This window comes from Heteronotia binoei, chromosome 19 (genome assembly GCF_032191835.1).
Source record: "Heteronotia binoei isolate CCM8104 ecotype False Entrance Well chromosome 19, APGP_CSIRO_Hbin_v1, whole genome shotgun sequence".
NCBI lineage: Eukaryota > Metazoa > Chordata > Lepidosauria > Squamata > Gekkonidae > Heteronotia > Heteronotia binoei.
Window position 1 is genome coordinate 29,987,847 of NC_083241.1, and position 17,590 is coordinate 30,005,436.

At 45.3% G+C, this 17,590-nt stretch overlaps 1 protein-coding gene across 1 annotated transcript; it reads left to right on the forward strand.

The window, feature by feature from the left end:
* Positions 1 to 2,150: 2,150 nt before the first annotated feature.
* Positions 2,151 to 15,114, forward strand: PCLAF (PCNA clamp associated factor). The gene is made up of 4 exons (XM_060260143.1): positions 2,151 to 2,704; positions 4,551 to 4,628; positions 10,899 to 11,064; positions 14,764 to 15,114. Exons 1-4 carry the CDS (start codon positions 2,653 to 2,655, stop codon positions 14,822 to 14,824), a joined length of 357 nt encoding a protein of 118 aa, XP_060116126.1. The 5' UTR covers positions 2,151 to 2,652; the 3' UTR covers positions 14,825 to 15,114.
* Positions 15,115 to 17,590: the final 2,476 nt, after the last annotated feature.

The window sequence follows — 17,590 nt, forward strand, 5'->3', positions numbered from 1 at the left end:
CAGGGGACTACGTTTACCTTTACTAGAGGGTGAGCAGCAGATCAGCAAGCAGCATAATGAAGATATTTAACAGATAGCAAGGACCAAACAAGAGAAACAAACAGCTTATATGGCCACAATTTGTTTGGATTTTTTTTTTGGGGGGGGGGAGGATATAGTGAAGCAAATAAATATATCAGAATTGGAGATTGATGTGTAAATGTATGCTTCTTAATTGTAGAATGCTGAGTAATTAACTTGAGATCTTGTAGTTTATGCTCTATCTATCTCTTCTCAAGCATGGAGGTAATTAACGTGATATTTTCTGACTGGTTGTGCGGTGTTATGTCTCCTCTGTCACCAGACCAGAGAAATACATTCCAACCTACCATTCCAAATCACATTACGTTCTACTATTAATTACATTACAATCATTATTCAAATTGACTATTCCAAGTAATAAATACAGTAAAATAGAGGGGATGTGTAGCCTTTTTTGGCGAGAATACAAATGTAATAATTGAATAAAATTAGCATATGTAGTGAGATAAGAAACCAATATCCCTATTAAGTCCTGGTGGGCTTATTGTTCTGAGTGTAGTAATGACTTATAATTCAGCTATTTCCCTTTCTAGTCTGTTCCTGGAAGCAAGATCCAACATACAGCAAACTATACACTATAGTATAGACCAAGGTGGCCATACTGTGGCTCAGGAGCCACATGTGGCTCTTTCACACATATTGTGTGGCTCTTGAAGCCCCCACCAGCCCGCTGGCCAGCTTGGAGAAGGCAATTGTCTCTTTAAATCACTTATCCAATCCAAGCCAGCCAGTGGTTTGAAGAATATATTTAAAGTTAAATGTGTTCTAATCTCGCCCTCCTATCTATCTATCTTCCTTCCTTCCTTCCTTCCTTCCTTCCTTCCTTCCTTCCTTCCTTCCTTCCTTTGATGTGCATGTCTTGCGCCTCTCAAATATAAATAAAAATAGAAATGTGAAATAGAAATGTGAAAATAGAAATGTTTATTCTATGTAGCTCTCACATTAATTACGTTTGGCCACCCCTGGTATAGACTACAGTCCCTAAGAATTTTCCAAACAATTTTGTGGACCATTTTGTCCAGTGCTACTCTATTGCCTGCATAGAAAAATCCTCTTGAATAATTAAGTTTTGAATGGAGATAGATTCAGGTAGGTAGCTGTGTTGATCTGAAGCAACAGAACAAAGTTTAAGTCCAGGGGCACTTTTTAGACCAACAAAGTTTTTTTTTTTATCTGAATGTACAAGAAAGCTTACACTTAGAAGTAAACTTGTTGATCTTAAAGGTGCAACGGGCCTCAATCTTGGTTCTGTTTGGCACGGTTCTAGAAGTGTGAGACTATACTGTAACAGTGCAGTCCTCTGTACATTACTTGGGAGTAAGGCTTACTGGACACAACGGGATTTGGGACTTGTACTGTGAAAATAGGTATATCGCAGCAGGCCAGTGGCTAGCTGAGGTCCCCTCTGCCAGAAAGCTACTTTTTATTCGTGGGGAGATGGGGTCGTCCCTGCTCCCAGCATAGCACCCATTCAAAGCTGGTATGCCTCAGCCTATTTACCTATCTTATTCTGATACAGCCTTAAACTAGTAGACAGGACTGGATCGACATGTTTTCTGAGGTGGGGTAAAATTAAAAAACGACGCCCCCTTATGGGCCCATTCTATTGTATGGGCCCATAGAATAGAATGGATTCGATACCCAATTTGGTGCCCCTTCCTCTGGCAGTGCCCAGGGCAAGCGCCCCCTCTGCTCCCGCCTAGATCCGGCTCTGCTAGTAGACACAAACCCTGCAGTCACGTTACAGGGAACACACATGTTTGGGTTTTTCCAGCCAGGCCCACTTTGGGATTGCAGGCTCCAGGCTGGGAAATTCCTGGAGATTTGGGAGTGAAGCCTGGGGTGCAATGCCATAGAGTGGACCCTCCAAAGCAGCCATTTTCTCCAGTGGAACTGATTTCTGTCGTCTAGGTCAACTGTAGTGCCAGAACTCCAGGTCCAACCTGGAGGTTGGCAATCCCTTGCATGTTATGTAGATTTGCACATCCTTTTAATAAAAAAAGCGCCAAATAGCCTACACGTGTTCACTTTGCAAACGAAACCAGGGACCCCAAGGAGTGGATAAATGTGGTTTCAATCACACACGTTCAGCTGTAGACGCGCTGAATGCAACGTCAGAACTATTCAACGCGTATAACGAAGAAGTCATGGGTACCCCTGTGCACGGATCGTAGGTCACTTATGAACAGGGCTAAATTATATCGCCACGAAAGGGCGACCGTCCTTCCTCTCCCGGGGGAAACTCCCCCCCCCCCGAAAAAAACACTTATTTAATTCACAACTTTATTTTTTTTTTGTAAACTTCCACTCCCTATCGGTGCACTGGAGCCTCTCGGATTGGCCAGACGGAGATTCTCTAGTCTAGTACAAAAAACTTCAGCTACTGCCGCGGGTTTCGCTGTGATTGGCCTGTCTGGGTTCGCGCCCGGACCAATCCGAGCAAGGCGCGCGCGCGGGAAGGACAATTAGCGGCAGCTTGAAAGAGTCGACCGCTTAAGGTAGCGCGCCTTTTATTTTCCCCTTCGGGCTAGTGACAGCGGGTGCCTGGGAAAGTCTCGCTCTGGTGGCGACATGGTGCGGACCAAAGCGGACTGCGGGGGGACCGGCGGGGCTTACCGGAAAGGTAAAGGACTGCGCGGTTGGGGGCTTGATTAGCGTCTTCGTTAAGGTCGCTGGCAGAGTGGCTTTAGATGGTTGCAATAAAATTAAAACTGGGAGTCTGGAGGCGCTGGGTAGAGTAATGCCTCTTTTATTTTGGGCTGTCAAACGCATTGCTGCTAAACTACACAGTGTCTAGGGGTGCGTTCACACTACACTAAATAATGCGTTTTGCAACTAGATTTTTACTATGTAAGAACAGCAAAAATCCAGTTGCAAAACGCATTATTTAGAGTAATGTGAATGCACCCCTAAGGAGAGCTTAATTAAACCCGGGTTTCAAGAGCTCCTAGGCTCCTGTTTGGTGTTTAAGTTTTTTTTTACATGTTGAATTGGGAATGCAATTCCGTTGACAGTTAAACCTAACAACTGGCCCAAGCTTCTTTGAAGTCTGTAATGCCTTGAGGATTTGAACTGGAGCACTCCGGTTGTCATAATGCTATAATTGTTAAGATTCTTATTGCAGTGTTTTTGCAACTTGAGTGTGTTGTAATGCCCTGTTTTCCTGTCCGAGACCATTTCCAGAGCTTTTCTGGCACCCTGTTTAGGGCTGTCTGCAATAAGTGTGGTCTTATTGCTGTCTGCAAGGAAAGTCAGCCCTTGCACTTCTAGCACTAGAGTTTTATGGCAACCACAAATCTTTCAAAATCCCAGAATCACTCAGTTTACAAGCTGCAATGTGATAGATCAAGGTGGGTAGCTGTATTAGTCCATCTGTAGATGAGATGGTTGGGCAGTGTTACTGATGTAACAAACATGAATTCAAGTAGACTTTGGAGGATGGTGGAAGACAGGAGGGCCTGGTGTGACTTTGTTCATGCGGTCACAAAGAGTCGGACTTGACTGTGCGACTGAACAACAAAGCAGCAGAAAAGAGCAGAAGTCCAGGAGCACATGAAAAACTAACACAATTTGTGGCAGGGGAGGAGCTGTCCTGAGCCACTGCTCACTTATTCAGTTGTGAAAAAAGCCAAGAGTCCAGGAGGGCCTTCAAGATGCACAAAATTTGTGGCAGGGGTCACTTAATGGGTCACTTAAACCTGAAGATGTGAGTAGTGATTCACGGATGCGCCTACCCTGCCACCATTTCTGTTAGTCTTTAAGCTAAATTGGTGGGTTCTGTGAAAGACTTCCTCTAAGCTGTAGTCTTGCAAGCAAAAATTCTACTTGGTGAGCTACTGGCATTAAAGTTGTGACCTACTGCATCAATTGGTTTGCTCTGGGGCCATTCCCCCCCCCCCACCCACTGAGACGAAAATGTGTGAGCTGGAGGCCAAAAGACTGAACTAGCTCACGCTAACTCAGCTTAGAGCAGGGATGTCAAACATGCGGCCCAGGGGCCGAATCAGGCCCTCAGAGGGCTCTTATCAGGACTCCGAGCAACTGGCTGTCATCTGTTTCCTTCTCCCTCTCTCGTGCTTGCTTTGTAAGACTTGCTCAATCGCAATGCAGCTACAGAGCAAAACCAATTTCTCTCCATTGGCTGAGGCTCCTCCCTTGAGGAAGCGGGGAGAGGCAGAGGTTACTTTGCCAAGCTCTCTCAACCACACAGCGGAGCTACTGAGCCAAGCTTCTCTTCCTTCTTTTGGATCTTTAATTGTGTTTTGTCTGTGTCCTTTATAAAGTTTATATCTCTGCTACCTAATCTTAAATAGGTGCATACATGGCCTGGCCTGACAAGGTCTAATTTATATCAGATTTGGTCCTTATGAGTTTGACACCCCTGGTTTAGAGGAAGCACTGGTTTTGTGTATGTTGTGTGTAGCTTACCTGGAAGCCCCTAACCACCTTTATTTTCTTGCTTAATCTAGTGGTGGCTGCTAGGGCTCCTCGGAAAATTTTGGGCTCCAGTAGCTCAAATGTGAACTCCTCTCCTTCTGCGCGGAAAGGTAAGTGTGTTTGGGGCTTTTGCTGAGGTAGGAATAACATCACAGTATTGACGGGACCACAGAGGAGAAACTAAGCCACAACAAAGAAAAAACTCTCTGTGTAAAACACATTTCTGACTTGTTATGAATAATAGGTTGCAAATGGACCTTTTTCTCAAACATTGCACTGAATATAATATAGTGGCTTTGAGCTACATAAGGACAGTAGGAGCCTTGTGGAACTTATGAGGTTTTAATTTTGTGCATGACTGAGATGCTGTGCACGGCTGATACTCTTTTTGTATGATACCTATTTTTTCTTTGTTGGGGTATGAATAACAGCAAGGCAGCCTCTAGGCTTTATGCAACTGTCTCTTTACAAGGAAGCACCACATTGGCAGGCATGGAAAGCTGCTCTTATTAATTCCAGCACCTACAGAATATGAAAAATTGTCCACAGGGCAGTCGCTGTTCTGTACGCGGTGACCGTTCTCCCATTCTGTGGGCTGTGCTCTCTGCCAATGTGCCCTGAGGACTTAAACAGAGGCTCTTGGGAGTTCAAAGCACACCTGCTTATTATGCTTCCATGTTGGAAAGCGAGCTATGCACATTGTCCGACATGAGAGAGTGAATTGTTGTTTAGCTGAAATACAGTATATGATGTACTGTAGCCTAAATCCAATTAGGAACTGTCTCTTCTAAGCCCTGGAAAATTGTAAACACTGTATTGGTCAGCTAGCACCTTGTGTGTGAGAAGCTTTGAACTTGTATGCAAGTTGAATTGTCCTATTTCCTGTCTCAATGTTCTTTGGGAAGGAGAAGCAGCCTAACAAAGGGTTATAAACTAGCCATGCAGCAGTTAGGACGCAGATGCAGCATGCAGAATGCAATGTTTATTTCTTTTTACTCCCAAGTACCTTTTCCGGATGTTTTATGCTAGTAAACTTTATTTTCTTTTGATAAGCAATGGTCTTTGACTCCTTTACGCAAACTCCTCGCCTCTAATTTAAACGAATATCCCAACATTCCATTATATATTTTTTAAAATGTCTGGGCTGCCCTTCCCTGCACACAGGGCTTGCGGCAGCTTGCAATCTAAATAAATTATTTAACATTAAAATATAGTTAAAAATATATTATTTAACATTAAAATATAGTTAAAAATACAATTAATACGAAATCTAGCTTAAAACAATGCAGGTGGTGCATAAGGGGAGTGAGAGCCAGTTTGGTGTGGTGGTGAAGTGTGCGGACTCTTATCTGGGAGAACTGGGTTTGATTCCCCACTCCTCCACTTGCACCTGCTGGAATGGCCTTGGGTCAGCCATAGCTGTTGCAGGAGTTGTCCTTGAAAGCACAGCTTATTGGGAGAGCTCTCTCAGCCCTACCCACCTCACAGGGTGTCTGTTGTGGAGGAGGAAGATAAAGGAGTGTGTGAGCTGCTCTGAGATTCAGAGTGGAGGTGGGATATAAATCTAATATCTCCTCCTCCTCCTTTACCACTCCCCTACTTCTGGAGGTAGTTGCCTGTTTTTTAGGCCTTTGCTGCCAAGAGGTATTTTCTGTACTGGGTGAGAGCGGCATCCTTTTGCTCACTCCTGAGGTAGAACTGCCCAATTTCACATTGCACCTCTGGGTGCGGGACAGGGAGACGGTTGCTCTCTCCCAAGTAGCCCTGCCTGAGTTCTCCGTTCTTCACCAGGCTTGGACTAGCGGGGGGAGGGGGGCCTTTTTCATATGGGAGGATTGCTCCTTCAGGGTGCTTCCGCCGCCAAAGATCGTGGGCATAAAGTGTGCTGGCCTGATGTGGGATGTTGGGGAGAGTTTGGCAATCTGACTAGTGTACCATCTGCCTAACGCACCGGTCAGTGCCTTACCGTCCCTGATGGAGGCTGTAGCAGGCTGGGCATCGGAGCATCCTCGGCATATAGTTCTGGGTGACTTCAATGTCCATGCCGAGGATGCGGCTTCCATTCGGGTGACAGACCTAGTGTCTTCCATGGCAGCACTGGGATTCTCCCAATATATAACAACGCCCACGCATTGGGCCGGACATACGTTGGACCTGATCTTTGCGGCGGGAGTCATAGTGGATCAGATTTCTGCTGAGGCAGTGTCGTGGTCTGACCACTATGCTCTGAGGGCCCGTGTGGATATTCCACCCCTACCCCGTTTAGGCGGTGAGCAGGTTTTGGCTCGCCCGCGAAGCCAGATGGACCCTTTGCAGCTTCAAATGGCTTTACGGGATCCCTGGCCCTCTGGTGACTCATTGGATGAGCTGGTGGACATCTGGAATAGCCAGCTCTCTACAGCCATTGACGAGATCGCTCCTCGACGTCCTGTTCATCCTCGTTCGTGATCTGCTCCATGGTATACCCCAGAGCTGTGATTGATGAAACGGCAATTGAGACGACTGAGAGACAATGGCGACGCACTCGTGACGAAGCTACGAGAACATCTTATCGATCATTTATGCGGACCTATGAGATGGCTTACTTTGCGTGCCGGATTGCGTCTGCGACCTCGCACCCAGCACAATTGTTTAGTATAATTCGGTCATTAACAACTTTACCGCAAGGTTTCAGTTTCAGTTTATTTCAATTTATATCCTGCCCTTCCCGCCAAAGCGGCTCAGGGCGGCTCACAACATATAAAATCTAAAATAAAGTTTGGCTTTAAAATACATCAATTTACAACAATGGCTTTAAAAATACATCAATTTAGACAATTTAAAACAGTAAAATAATAAACATATAGAACAAGCGATCTGCCAAAATGGTACACTACAACCTTCCATAAAGTTTCCAATGTCAGTTAGTTATAGGCCAGCCGGAAGAGGGCTGTCTTGCAGACCCTGCGGAACTGCCCAAGGTCCCGCAGGGCCCTCACCTCTTCCGGCAGCTGGTTCCACCAGCAAGGCGCCATTACCGAAAAGGCCCTGTCTCTGGTGGATTTCAGACAGGCCTCCTTTGGCCCGGGGATTACAAGCAGGTTTTGAGAACCCAATCTCAGTACTCTCTGGGGAACATGTGGGGAGAAACCAAACGTTAGAGAATTGGAAATCGGCTGTGAGGCTTTTGCGAGTTTTTTCGCAGATAAGGTCTCGTCACTCTGACGCGACCTTCCCACCATAATTGATACAGTGAAAGAACCTGGGGCACCGAGCACATCTTCTGGTCCATTTCTAGATTCCTTCAATCCACTCAGCCTGGAGGAGGTTGACAGGATCCTTTTTGCTGTATTCCCTATGACCTGTGGGTTGGACCCGTGCCCGTCCTGGCTTATAAAAGCTAACCAGGCGTTGCTACATGAGCCACTACAGGGTATTCTCAACAGATCTCTGGTAAAAGGGATCTTTCCCACACCTCTTAAAGAGGCTGTGGTCCGTCCCCTCTTGAAAAAACCATCTTCAGATCTGGCTGTATTGGTGAACTATCGGCCGGTATCAAACCTTCCCTTTTTGGGTAAGGTTATAGAGTGGGCGGTGGCAACTCAGCTACAGGGATTCCTGGATGACACTTCTGCACTGGATCCATTCCAGTGCAGCTTTCGACCAGGTCATGGGATGGAGACGGTTCTGGTCGCCCTCATAGATGACCTCATGTGACATCTAGATCGGGGCGGCTCAGCGGTGCTGTTATTATTAGATCTGTCAGCCGCATTTGATACGGTTGACCACCAGCTACCGACTAGCTGCCTTGCTGACGTGGGGATTCAGGGGTCCGCCTTATAGTGATTGGCCTCCTTTCTCCAAGGTCGGGGACAAAGGGTGCTGATAGGGGAGGAATCATCCCAAAGGCACCCACTTATATTATGTTATTTAACATCTATATGTGCCCCCTTGCCCAGATTGTCAGGAGGTATGGGCTAGGATGTCACCAAAATGCAGACGACACCCAGCTCTATCTATTGATGGGGGGCCAGTCCGACCGTACCCCGGAAAATCTAGACCTGGCTCTTCAAGCCGTAGCATCTTGGCTCAGGCTGAGTCGGTTGAAGCTGAATCCAACGAAGATGGAGGCTCCCTATCTGAGCTGGGGTGGTCCGGGGGAGGTGGAGATCCCTCTGCTGGCTCTTGATGGGGTGCCACTAACACTGGTCAAGAGCTTAGGTGTGCTCCTGGAGCCCTCTCTTACAATGGAGGCCCAGGTAGCAGCCACTACTAGATCCGCCTTTTTTCACCTTCGGCGGGTGTGGCAGTTGGCCCCTTTCCTGGAGCATGACGACTTAGCAATGGTGATCCATGCTACGGTCACCTCAAGAATAGATCACTGTAATGCTCTCTACATGGGGCTACCCTTGACATTGAGTTGGAAACTACAGCTAGTGCAGAACGCTGTGGCACGGCTGTTAATGGGGCTCCCTCGATGGGAGCACATTCAGCCAGTGCTGAAAGAGCTGCACTGGCTACCTATTGTGTTCCGAGTCCGTTTCAAGGTGTTGGTATTGACCTTTAAAGCCTGTCTATCTGCGGGCTGCCTTTCTCCACATGTTCCCCAGAGACCACTGCGTTCAGGGACAAAAAATCTTCTGTCCATCCCTGGACCAAAGGAGGCTAGGTTGCATTTGACATGGGCTAGGGCCTTCTTGGTGGCAGCACCAGAACTGTGGAATGCTCTCCCGGAGGCCATAAGGGCCCTGCAGGATCTTTCTCCTTTCCACAGGGCCTCTAAGACTGAATTGTTCCAACAGGCCTTTAATATCTAGCCGGGAGAGAACTGCCACCCCACATCATTATAGAGCTGCTATGTGATCACCATCAGAAAAGAAGAACTCGCTTATATTGCAGTGGTACAGGACCACGTAATGGTTTTAAATTGTAACTATGTTTTATTAGTTTTAACTTGTAAATATGAATGTTGTTAGCTGCCCTGAGTCCACCTGCGGAAAGGGTGGGATAGAAATTTAAAGTAAAGAAATAAAATAAATAAATAAAGGATATGCCAGGTTCTTTTAGATTTCCAGACAAGAAACTGCAAACCTATGCAATACTTTGATTGAGATTTGCAAACTAATCAGCATGGGATGTTACTTCCACCATGAGTATCTGAAGAGGATTATCTCCAAAAGTTACAGAGCATCCAGTCTCTTTCCTCCCCCCGTGAACAATACAATTGGGCCATCTTAGACATTTCCTAAGAGGCTTGTTGGCTTCTCCTGAGAGTTGTGGGGATTTTGTAACCAAAATCTCCTTCTCTCCAGTCTCTCAATGGTAGAGAAACTGATGTTTATATTACTGGGTCCAATTGCACTTTAAGCTGCTCTGCTAACCATAAAATTGTACCCAAATGGTAATAATGTGGTACACCGAACTAAGTGGCCCAATTTCTTTACCATCTTTAAAATTATACAAGAAATTGGTATATATTTTGTAACATGTATTTATTGCAATGATCTAAACCAGGGGTGGCCAAACTGGCTCAGGAGCCACATGTGGCTCTTTCACACATATTGTGTGTCTCTTGAAGCCTTCACCACCATGTTGGTTGGCGGCTTAGAGAATGTATTTAAAAATTAAAGTTGCCTTTCCCCCACTTCTTCCTTCCTTCCTGCTCTCAAGCATCTGACGTTCGTCTCTTGCAGTTCTCAAGCATCTGACATTTATTCTATGTGGCTCTTACATTAAGCAAGTTTGGCCACCCCTGATCTAAACGATGACGTGGGCAACGAGGCCTGTTGACTGTAGAGTTCTGATTAAAAAACATCTCAAAGAACAACACTGTCTATCTATGGCTCTCCTACAAAATAATGGCTTCTGCAGTTTCTTTCAATAATGACTCTTGTGATATGGTACTTCTGAAGCTCCAAGGGTGTGAGTACACATAATGAATGATTTTTATACATCATTATGGCTAACAAGTCCCACTAGTAGAAAGTACCCCTATCGCATCACCAGCCAGGAATATGGTAAGCTGTTTCATGTAGACCAGTCTTGGACTGGAAGATTATGTAGATGTGAAAATAGCAAAGAGTCCAGTAGCTCCTTTAAAACTAACACATTTTATTGTAGCATGAGCTTTCGAGAAACACAGCTCTCTTCATCAGATGCATGGAGGGTATGTAGAAACTGGCCAGAGATATATAGGTGGTGCGGGGAGTGGATGCAGGAAGTGTTTCTCAAAAGCTTATGCTACAATAAAATTGGTTAGTCTTTGGATTCTTTGCTATTTTTGCAGCAACAGACTAACACGGCTAACTCCTCTGAATCTATGTAAGTGTGGTCTTCAGCGTGTATTATGTACGCTGTAATCTTTGGGTGCACTGATATATTCTGAATTATCCTTTTTGCAGCTGAGAGCAAGTATGCAGGAGGCAATCCCGTCTGTGTAAGGCCCACCCCGATATGGCAGAAAGGAATTGGAGAGTTCTTCAGCCAGTCCTCTAAGCACTCAGAGAAGGAGAACCAGGACTCCGATGAGGAGCCAGGATGCAGCGGAATAGGAAAGCCTAGGAGAAAGTAAGAATGGACTTCTCTTGACCATGCAACACTTTTTAGCTATGTTAGATGTTCAGTTGCTCGGTAAAATGTAGCTTGATCCTGGGACCCGCTTGCAACTTTCTCAATTTGGGTAAAGGCCTGCACAATAAATTCTTCATCCAAAGTTTTTAAAAAGCCTTCCCATGTTTTACTACTTAAAAGTGATAGACCACCCTAGAGAAGATTGCTTACAGATTCTCCTGTTCCTCTCCTCTTTATCTGCGCTGGCAAACAGACTTACAACATCAGTTTGTCTTTTTAATTAACATAACGATAAGCATTGACTCACGCAAACATTTGGCAACGTTTGTCGAGTCACAGACAGCATCAACCTGTTTGGTGCAGTGGTTAAGCGTGTGGACTCTTATCTGGGAGAACTGGCTTTGATTCCCCACTCCTCCACTTGCACCTGCTGGAATGGCCTTGGGTTAGCCACAGCTCTCGCAGGAGCTGTCCTTGAAAGGGCAACTTCTGGAAGTGCCCTCTCAGCCCCACCCACCTCACAGGGTGTCTGTTGGGGGAGAAAATATAGGAGATTGTAAGCTGCTCTGAGTCTCTGATTCAGAGAGAAGGGTGGGGTATAAATCTGCAGTCTTCCCAGTACCAAATTGCTGACCTCAAATGACTGCCTGGCAAAGATCCATTCTGTATACCTGGAAGGGGGGGTGGGAGACGCTAGACTGTGCTACTTTATACTGGAATGTTAGGTTTTAAGCTTCTAAAAGGTAAAGGTAGTCCCCTGTGCAAGCACCAGTCGTTTCCGACTCTGGGGTGACCTCGTATCACGATGTTTTCATGGCAGACTTTTTATGGGGTGGTTTACCATTGCCTTCCCCAGTCATCTACACTTTCCCCGCAGCAAGCTGGGTACTCAATTTACCGGCCTCAGGAGGATGGAAGGCTGAATCAACCTTGAGCTGGCTATCTGAACCCAGCTTCTGCTGGGATTGAACTCAGGTCGTGAGCAGAGAGCTCAGACTACAGTACTGCAGCTTTACCACTCTGCGCCACGGGGCTCCTTTTAAGCTCCTACAAAGCTATTTTTCCTGCAACAGATTAATATGGCTGTCCCAGTGGAATTATTCCAATCTTTGTAGGGATAATGACTATTGGGAATACTGTAGTACTTTCTCCATGTCTGAAACATAAGACTGTCTCAAAGGAGTCTTGCTTCATTCTTTTTAATGAAGTGCCTTTTAAAAAATGGCTTCAGTTGTTAGCTTCCAGGCAGCTTTCTTGGTTAGGCAATCTAGGAGGCGACTTCTGTGCGAAGATTGACTCGCAAGAGCTCTGAAATGCTGATGTGGTTTCCCCCAAGCTTATCTGACTTAATCAGTACATTATTAGGGGGGAAAGTTTCCTGGCATTCACTTTCAAATGTATTGCTTGAGGCCATTAGTCACATCACAAAGGTTTCTCTGGGTTTGTTTACTAGGGCGATGAGCCATCAGCCAGGGTGTTGATTCATTCCATTACTGATGACTTTTATACCTTCTGGGCGTGTCATTTCCAAACCCTCTTAAAAGTCAGTTCAAGATAAAAGGCTGATTAACTCTAAACTAGGAGGCTTTGTGTGTGTAAAAGGGCTGTCAAGTTGCTACTCTACAAGAGGCTTTCAAGGCAAGGGAGAAGCAGAGGTGGTTTGCTGTTGCCTTCCTTTGTGGGTTCCTGTGGTCTCCCTTTCAAGGACAAGCCATGCTTAGCCTCTGAGAGTTGACAAGATTGCACTAAACCAGGGATGGCCAAACTGCGGCTCAGGAGCCACATGTGGCTCTTTCATGCATATTGTGTGGCTCTTGAAGCCCCCATCATCCTGTTGCCCGGCTTGGAGAAAGCATTTGTCTCTTTAAATCACTTATCCAAGCCAAGCCAGATGGTTAAAGTTGCTTTTTTACCCACCACTCCCTCCCTGCCTCCTTGCCTGTCTTTTGGCTCTCGTACTTCTAACATTCATGTCTTGCGTCTCTCAAACATCTGATGCTTATTCTATGTGGCTCTTACACTAAGCCACCTTGAGAGCCAGTTTGGTGTAGTGGTTAAGTGTGTGGACTCTTATCTGGGAAAACCAGGTTTGATTCCCCACTCCTCTGCTTGCAGCTGCTGGAATGGCCTTGGGTTAGTCATAGCTCTCGCAGAGGTTGTCCTTGAAAGGGCAGCCCCACACACCTCACAGGATGTCTGTTTTTTGGGGGGGGGGGCGGAGGAAGGTAAAGGCAGGGCTTTTTTTGAGCAGGAACGCAGTATCAGGGTGTGGCCTAATATGCAAAGGAGTTCCTGGTGGGCTTTTTCTACAAAAAAAAAAGCTCTGGGTAAGCCGTTCTGAGATTCAGAGTGAAGGGCAGGGTTTAAATTATTAATTATATTATATATTGTTTTATTGTATCATGGTTTTACCATGTCTTGTTAGCCGCCCTGAGCCTGCCTTGGCGGGGAGGGCGGGATATAAATAAAAGTTTATTATTATTAGCCCAATTTCGTCTTCTTCCCTCCCCCACTTTACTTTAGCGTCCTCCTAAATGGAACAATTATTTGAACATTGCAGTTTTGATGTTAAAGTTATTCTAGCGTAAGGCCATTGATTTCAGCGGGAATGAACACTGCATGGAATTGAACTGTAGATGCAGCTGATCGGAAATGTGGGACACTGAACAGCTTGAAGGCCAGTTCTAAAACACATGGGGACAACCTGTATGGATAGCTTGGTGTGTGGAATGCAGCCGTCTATCTAGAAGAGGGCGGTTCCCGAATTTCTACTGCCATGGCCCCATCTATTTTGTATTGGTGGTGTTTTGGGGCCTGGGATGCTGAGCATGCAGACAAGGAATCCTTCTGTCTCCTTTCAAAAATAGCCCCCGGGTGTAAACTTAACGCCACTGCCGCTCTGTCTGGGAAGACAAATTCGGTTTCTAATCTGCCTTGTATGTATAGCATAGTGACCCAAGGACATCCACCGCACACTGTATCCTAATGCTGTTGTGGTGTGCAAAAGTATTGAATTGGATGCGTTTGCGGAGAATAAACGGTATGAAGCACCATACAAGACATTCTGGCAAGCAGGTTGGAAGAACGAACCAATTTAAATGTAACACACACCTCTGGCTGTAAACAATCCCACCCCCCCACCCCCCCGGCCTGGAAAATGAGACTCGTGTGAACATTATGTTAAAATATTTGGAGTTCAAAGATGTTGGAATACAAGTTATTTACATTCCAGCCATTATAGAGTTAACTGTTGTTGTTTACCTAAAAGAGGAAGTGATGTATTGTAGCTTAAACACAATTAAGTCCTGGCTTTTCTAAGCCTGGGAAAAATGAAAACACAGGTCAGTTGGTGCCTGGTGTGTGAAACTCCTTTGATCTCATATGCAAGGTGAATTGCCCGTCTTCCTGTCTCAAAGTTCTCTGGAAACTAAAAGCCAGTTAACAGAGTTGTTAAGTAGCCATGTAGCGGATAAGACGTAGTTCACCATGCTAGAATGCTAAGTTTTATTTCTTTTATTCCAAGTACCTTTTTCTGATGTTTTATAGTAAACTTTATTTCTTTTGATAAGCTTGTTTCCATTTATTGCCTTCTCCACACCCCTGAATTTTTAAATGCATTTCCCAGCAAAAGAACCCCTATAACCTGGAGAGCTTTTCAACCAGAGTATTAATGGCATTGCTTCTTTTTTCCTACAGAGCGGTCCCTCTGCCCTCTTGCCCTGCTGAAAAGGATGCCTCTGACGATGACCAAGTATAAACCTGTTCCTGCCTCTTCTTGTTAATGGATTTTGCCACACGCTGTCTAATGTGGCTTTGTCTGTGTGTACATCTGTATATATTTGGTCTGAATAAGGGCCTTTCCAAAACCATGACAGATTTAACTTTGTTTACTTCAGACAATCTAAAGCTTGACTGCCGTCAAGGGAAATTGGGAGAGCTTAATCTAAGAATAGCTGCCAATGCGATAAGTGGCGTTTCTTTCTGCACTTGCTGAACTTCTGTGCCATAATGTGTTAAGAAAATTATTAAACTTTTTTTTTACTAAAACAAGGTTTTGGGGCTGATGATGTTTATCTCGCCTTCTGATACAGGTAGAATGCTAATTATTGGAAAGGAGTGGTTTCAAGTGCTCAATGACATTAACAGGCAAATGACAACAGCAGGCATGTTTGGTGTGATGTGCAGAGGGATAGTAGGCATGGCGAAATCAGCACTGGTAATGAGACAGGAAACCTAGCTCTCCATTCAGTCCAGCTGGATGCATCACCTCGAGCTTCATTATCAGTTGCAGTTCAGTAGTCTCCTTGTAATCTCCCTTTGAAACTCCTTTGGAGACTGCTGAAGTGCAACTGATAATGAAGCTCAAGACAATGCATCTATCAGCTTCTCATTACCAGTGCTGATTTCGCCATGCCTGCTACCCCTCTGCATATCACACCCAATCCATTCATGCCTACTATTGTCATTTGCCTGCTAATATTTGGTATCTGAAGAAGTGAGCAGTGACTCACAAAAGCTCGTACCCTGCCACAGATTATGTTACTCTCTTACGGTGCCCCTGGACTCTTGTTCTTTTCTACTGCTATAGACAGACTAACATGGCTGCCCATCTAAACAAAAGGAAGATATAGACCATTTTATTTGTAATAATTACTTGCAAGGTGACTGTAGGGTAACACTAAATCAGGGGTGGCCAAACTACAGCTTGGGGGCCGTGTGTGGCTCTTTCACACATACTGTGTGGCTCTCAAAGCCCCCACCATTCCATCAGCCAGCTTGGAAGCATTTCTCTCTTTAAGTGCATTCTCCAAGTTAGCTGGTGGTTTGGAGAATGTAGTTAAAGTTGCTTTCTTTCCACCTTCCAGATCTTCCTTTCTTCCTTCCTGCAGCTCTCAAACATCCAAGGTTCATGTCTTGCAGCTCTCAAACATCTGACGTTTATTCTTTGTGGCTCTTATGTTAAGCAGGTTTGGCCTGTACAAAATTCTACATATTCTGTACAAAAGCCAGGTTAGGGTAAGAACATAAGAGAAGCCATGTTGAATCAGGCCCATGGCCCATCCAGTCCAACACTCCACAGTGGCCAAAAAACCAGGTGCCATCAAGAGGTCCATCAGTGGGACCAGGACACTAGAAGCCCTCCTGTCCCCCCTCCCCAAGCACCAAGAATACAGAGCTTCACTGCCCCAAACAGAGTTCCAACAATACGCTGTAGCTAATAGCCACTGATGGACCTCTGCTCCATATGTTTATCCAATCTCCTCGAAGCTGTCTATGCTTGTACAGAGAAAGCATGAGACCGCAACATTCTCAATATATTAATGCCTACATACACTATTCCTTCCAGCAAGAGTTAATGTTCTTTTGGGGCTTGGACTAGACCCTGGAGGTCCCTTCCAGCTCCACGATTTTATGAAATTGTGTCATTCATGCAAATGCTTAATTTCTTAGGCTCCTTCACAGCAGTAGGCACAGTCTTCATATAATAAGCGTAAACATCTGCTAACTAGTATATTATGTTCTAATTGCCATCAAGCCAGCTGTCTGTGGAAGAATAATATGGCAGTTTGGGACTGTAATTGTTTCTGGGGAGGGCTGCTGGAAGGATGCCACGGAAAGGGGGGGGGGAATCTTTTTTTTTTCTACTATGAGAATACATGTGGAAGTTTGTCCTCGCTGAAACTGAGAAATGACTTCGTTAAATAAACTTGTAAGCAGGGTTCCCTCTGAGTTAGCATGAGCTAGCTCACAGATTTTTAGCCTTCAGCTCACACATTTTTGTCTTAGCTCAGGAAAATTGGCCTCGGAGCACACTAATTTATGCAGTAGCTTCCAATCTAATGCCAGTAGCTCACAAAGAATTTTTGCTCACAAGACTCTGCAGCTTAGAGGGAACATTGCTTGTAAGCTGCCATGACCTCAAAGATGGAATATAAGGCTTTGGGAAATATAAATACTAGGAAAGAAATTGAGATGTATGGGGAACTAACTTTTTCAGTTAAGGCAAGGCACCAGTTTGGTGTAGTGGTTAAGTGTGTGGACTCTTATCTGGGAGAACTGGGTTTGATTCCCCACTCCACTTGCAGCTGATGGAATGGCCTTGGGTCAGCCATAGCCCCCATAGGAGTAGTCCTTTTGAAAGGGCAGCTTCTGTGAAAGCTCTCTCAGCCCCACCCACCTCACAGGGTATCTATTGTGGGGGGAAGGAGATAAAGGGGATTGTAAGCCACTCTGAGTCTCTGATTCAGGGCGGAATATAAATCTGCAATTCTAGATTCAGGTGGGTAGCTGTGTTGGTCTGAAGCAGCAGAACAAAGTTTGAGTCCAGTGGCACTTTTAAAACCAGCTTTATTCAAGATACAATTTTGTTGGTTTATTTTTTAAAATATGTACATGTTTGTGCTTGGAAGTCTTAGCAACCTCTGATGACTGGCCCCTACTTAACTTCTGACTGGACTGGGCTTGCCTGGGCTCTCCAGGTAAGGGCCAAGGTATGAGGTTTTGTGTGCATGCACACAAAAGC

Bases quoted from the DNA above. Each gene is read 5' to 3' on its own strand.
- PCLAF (XM_060260143.1), top strand. From the start codon at position 2,653: ATGGTGCGGACCAAAGCGGACTGCGGGGGGACCGGCGGGGCTTACCGG. The intron at 4,629-10,898 runs GTAAGTGTGTTT...TCCTTTTTGCAG, and splicing joins CTCTCCTTCTGCGCGGAAAG to CTGAGAGCAAGTATGCAGGA. The intron at 11,065-14,763 runs GTAAGAATGGAC...TTTTTCCTACAG, and splicing joins ATAGGAAAGCCTAGGAGAAA to AGCGGTCCCTCTGCCCTCTT.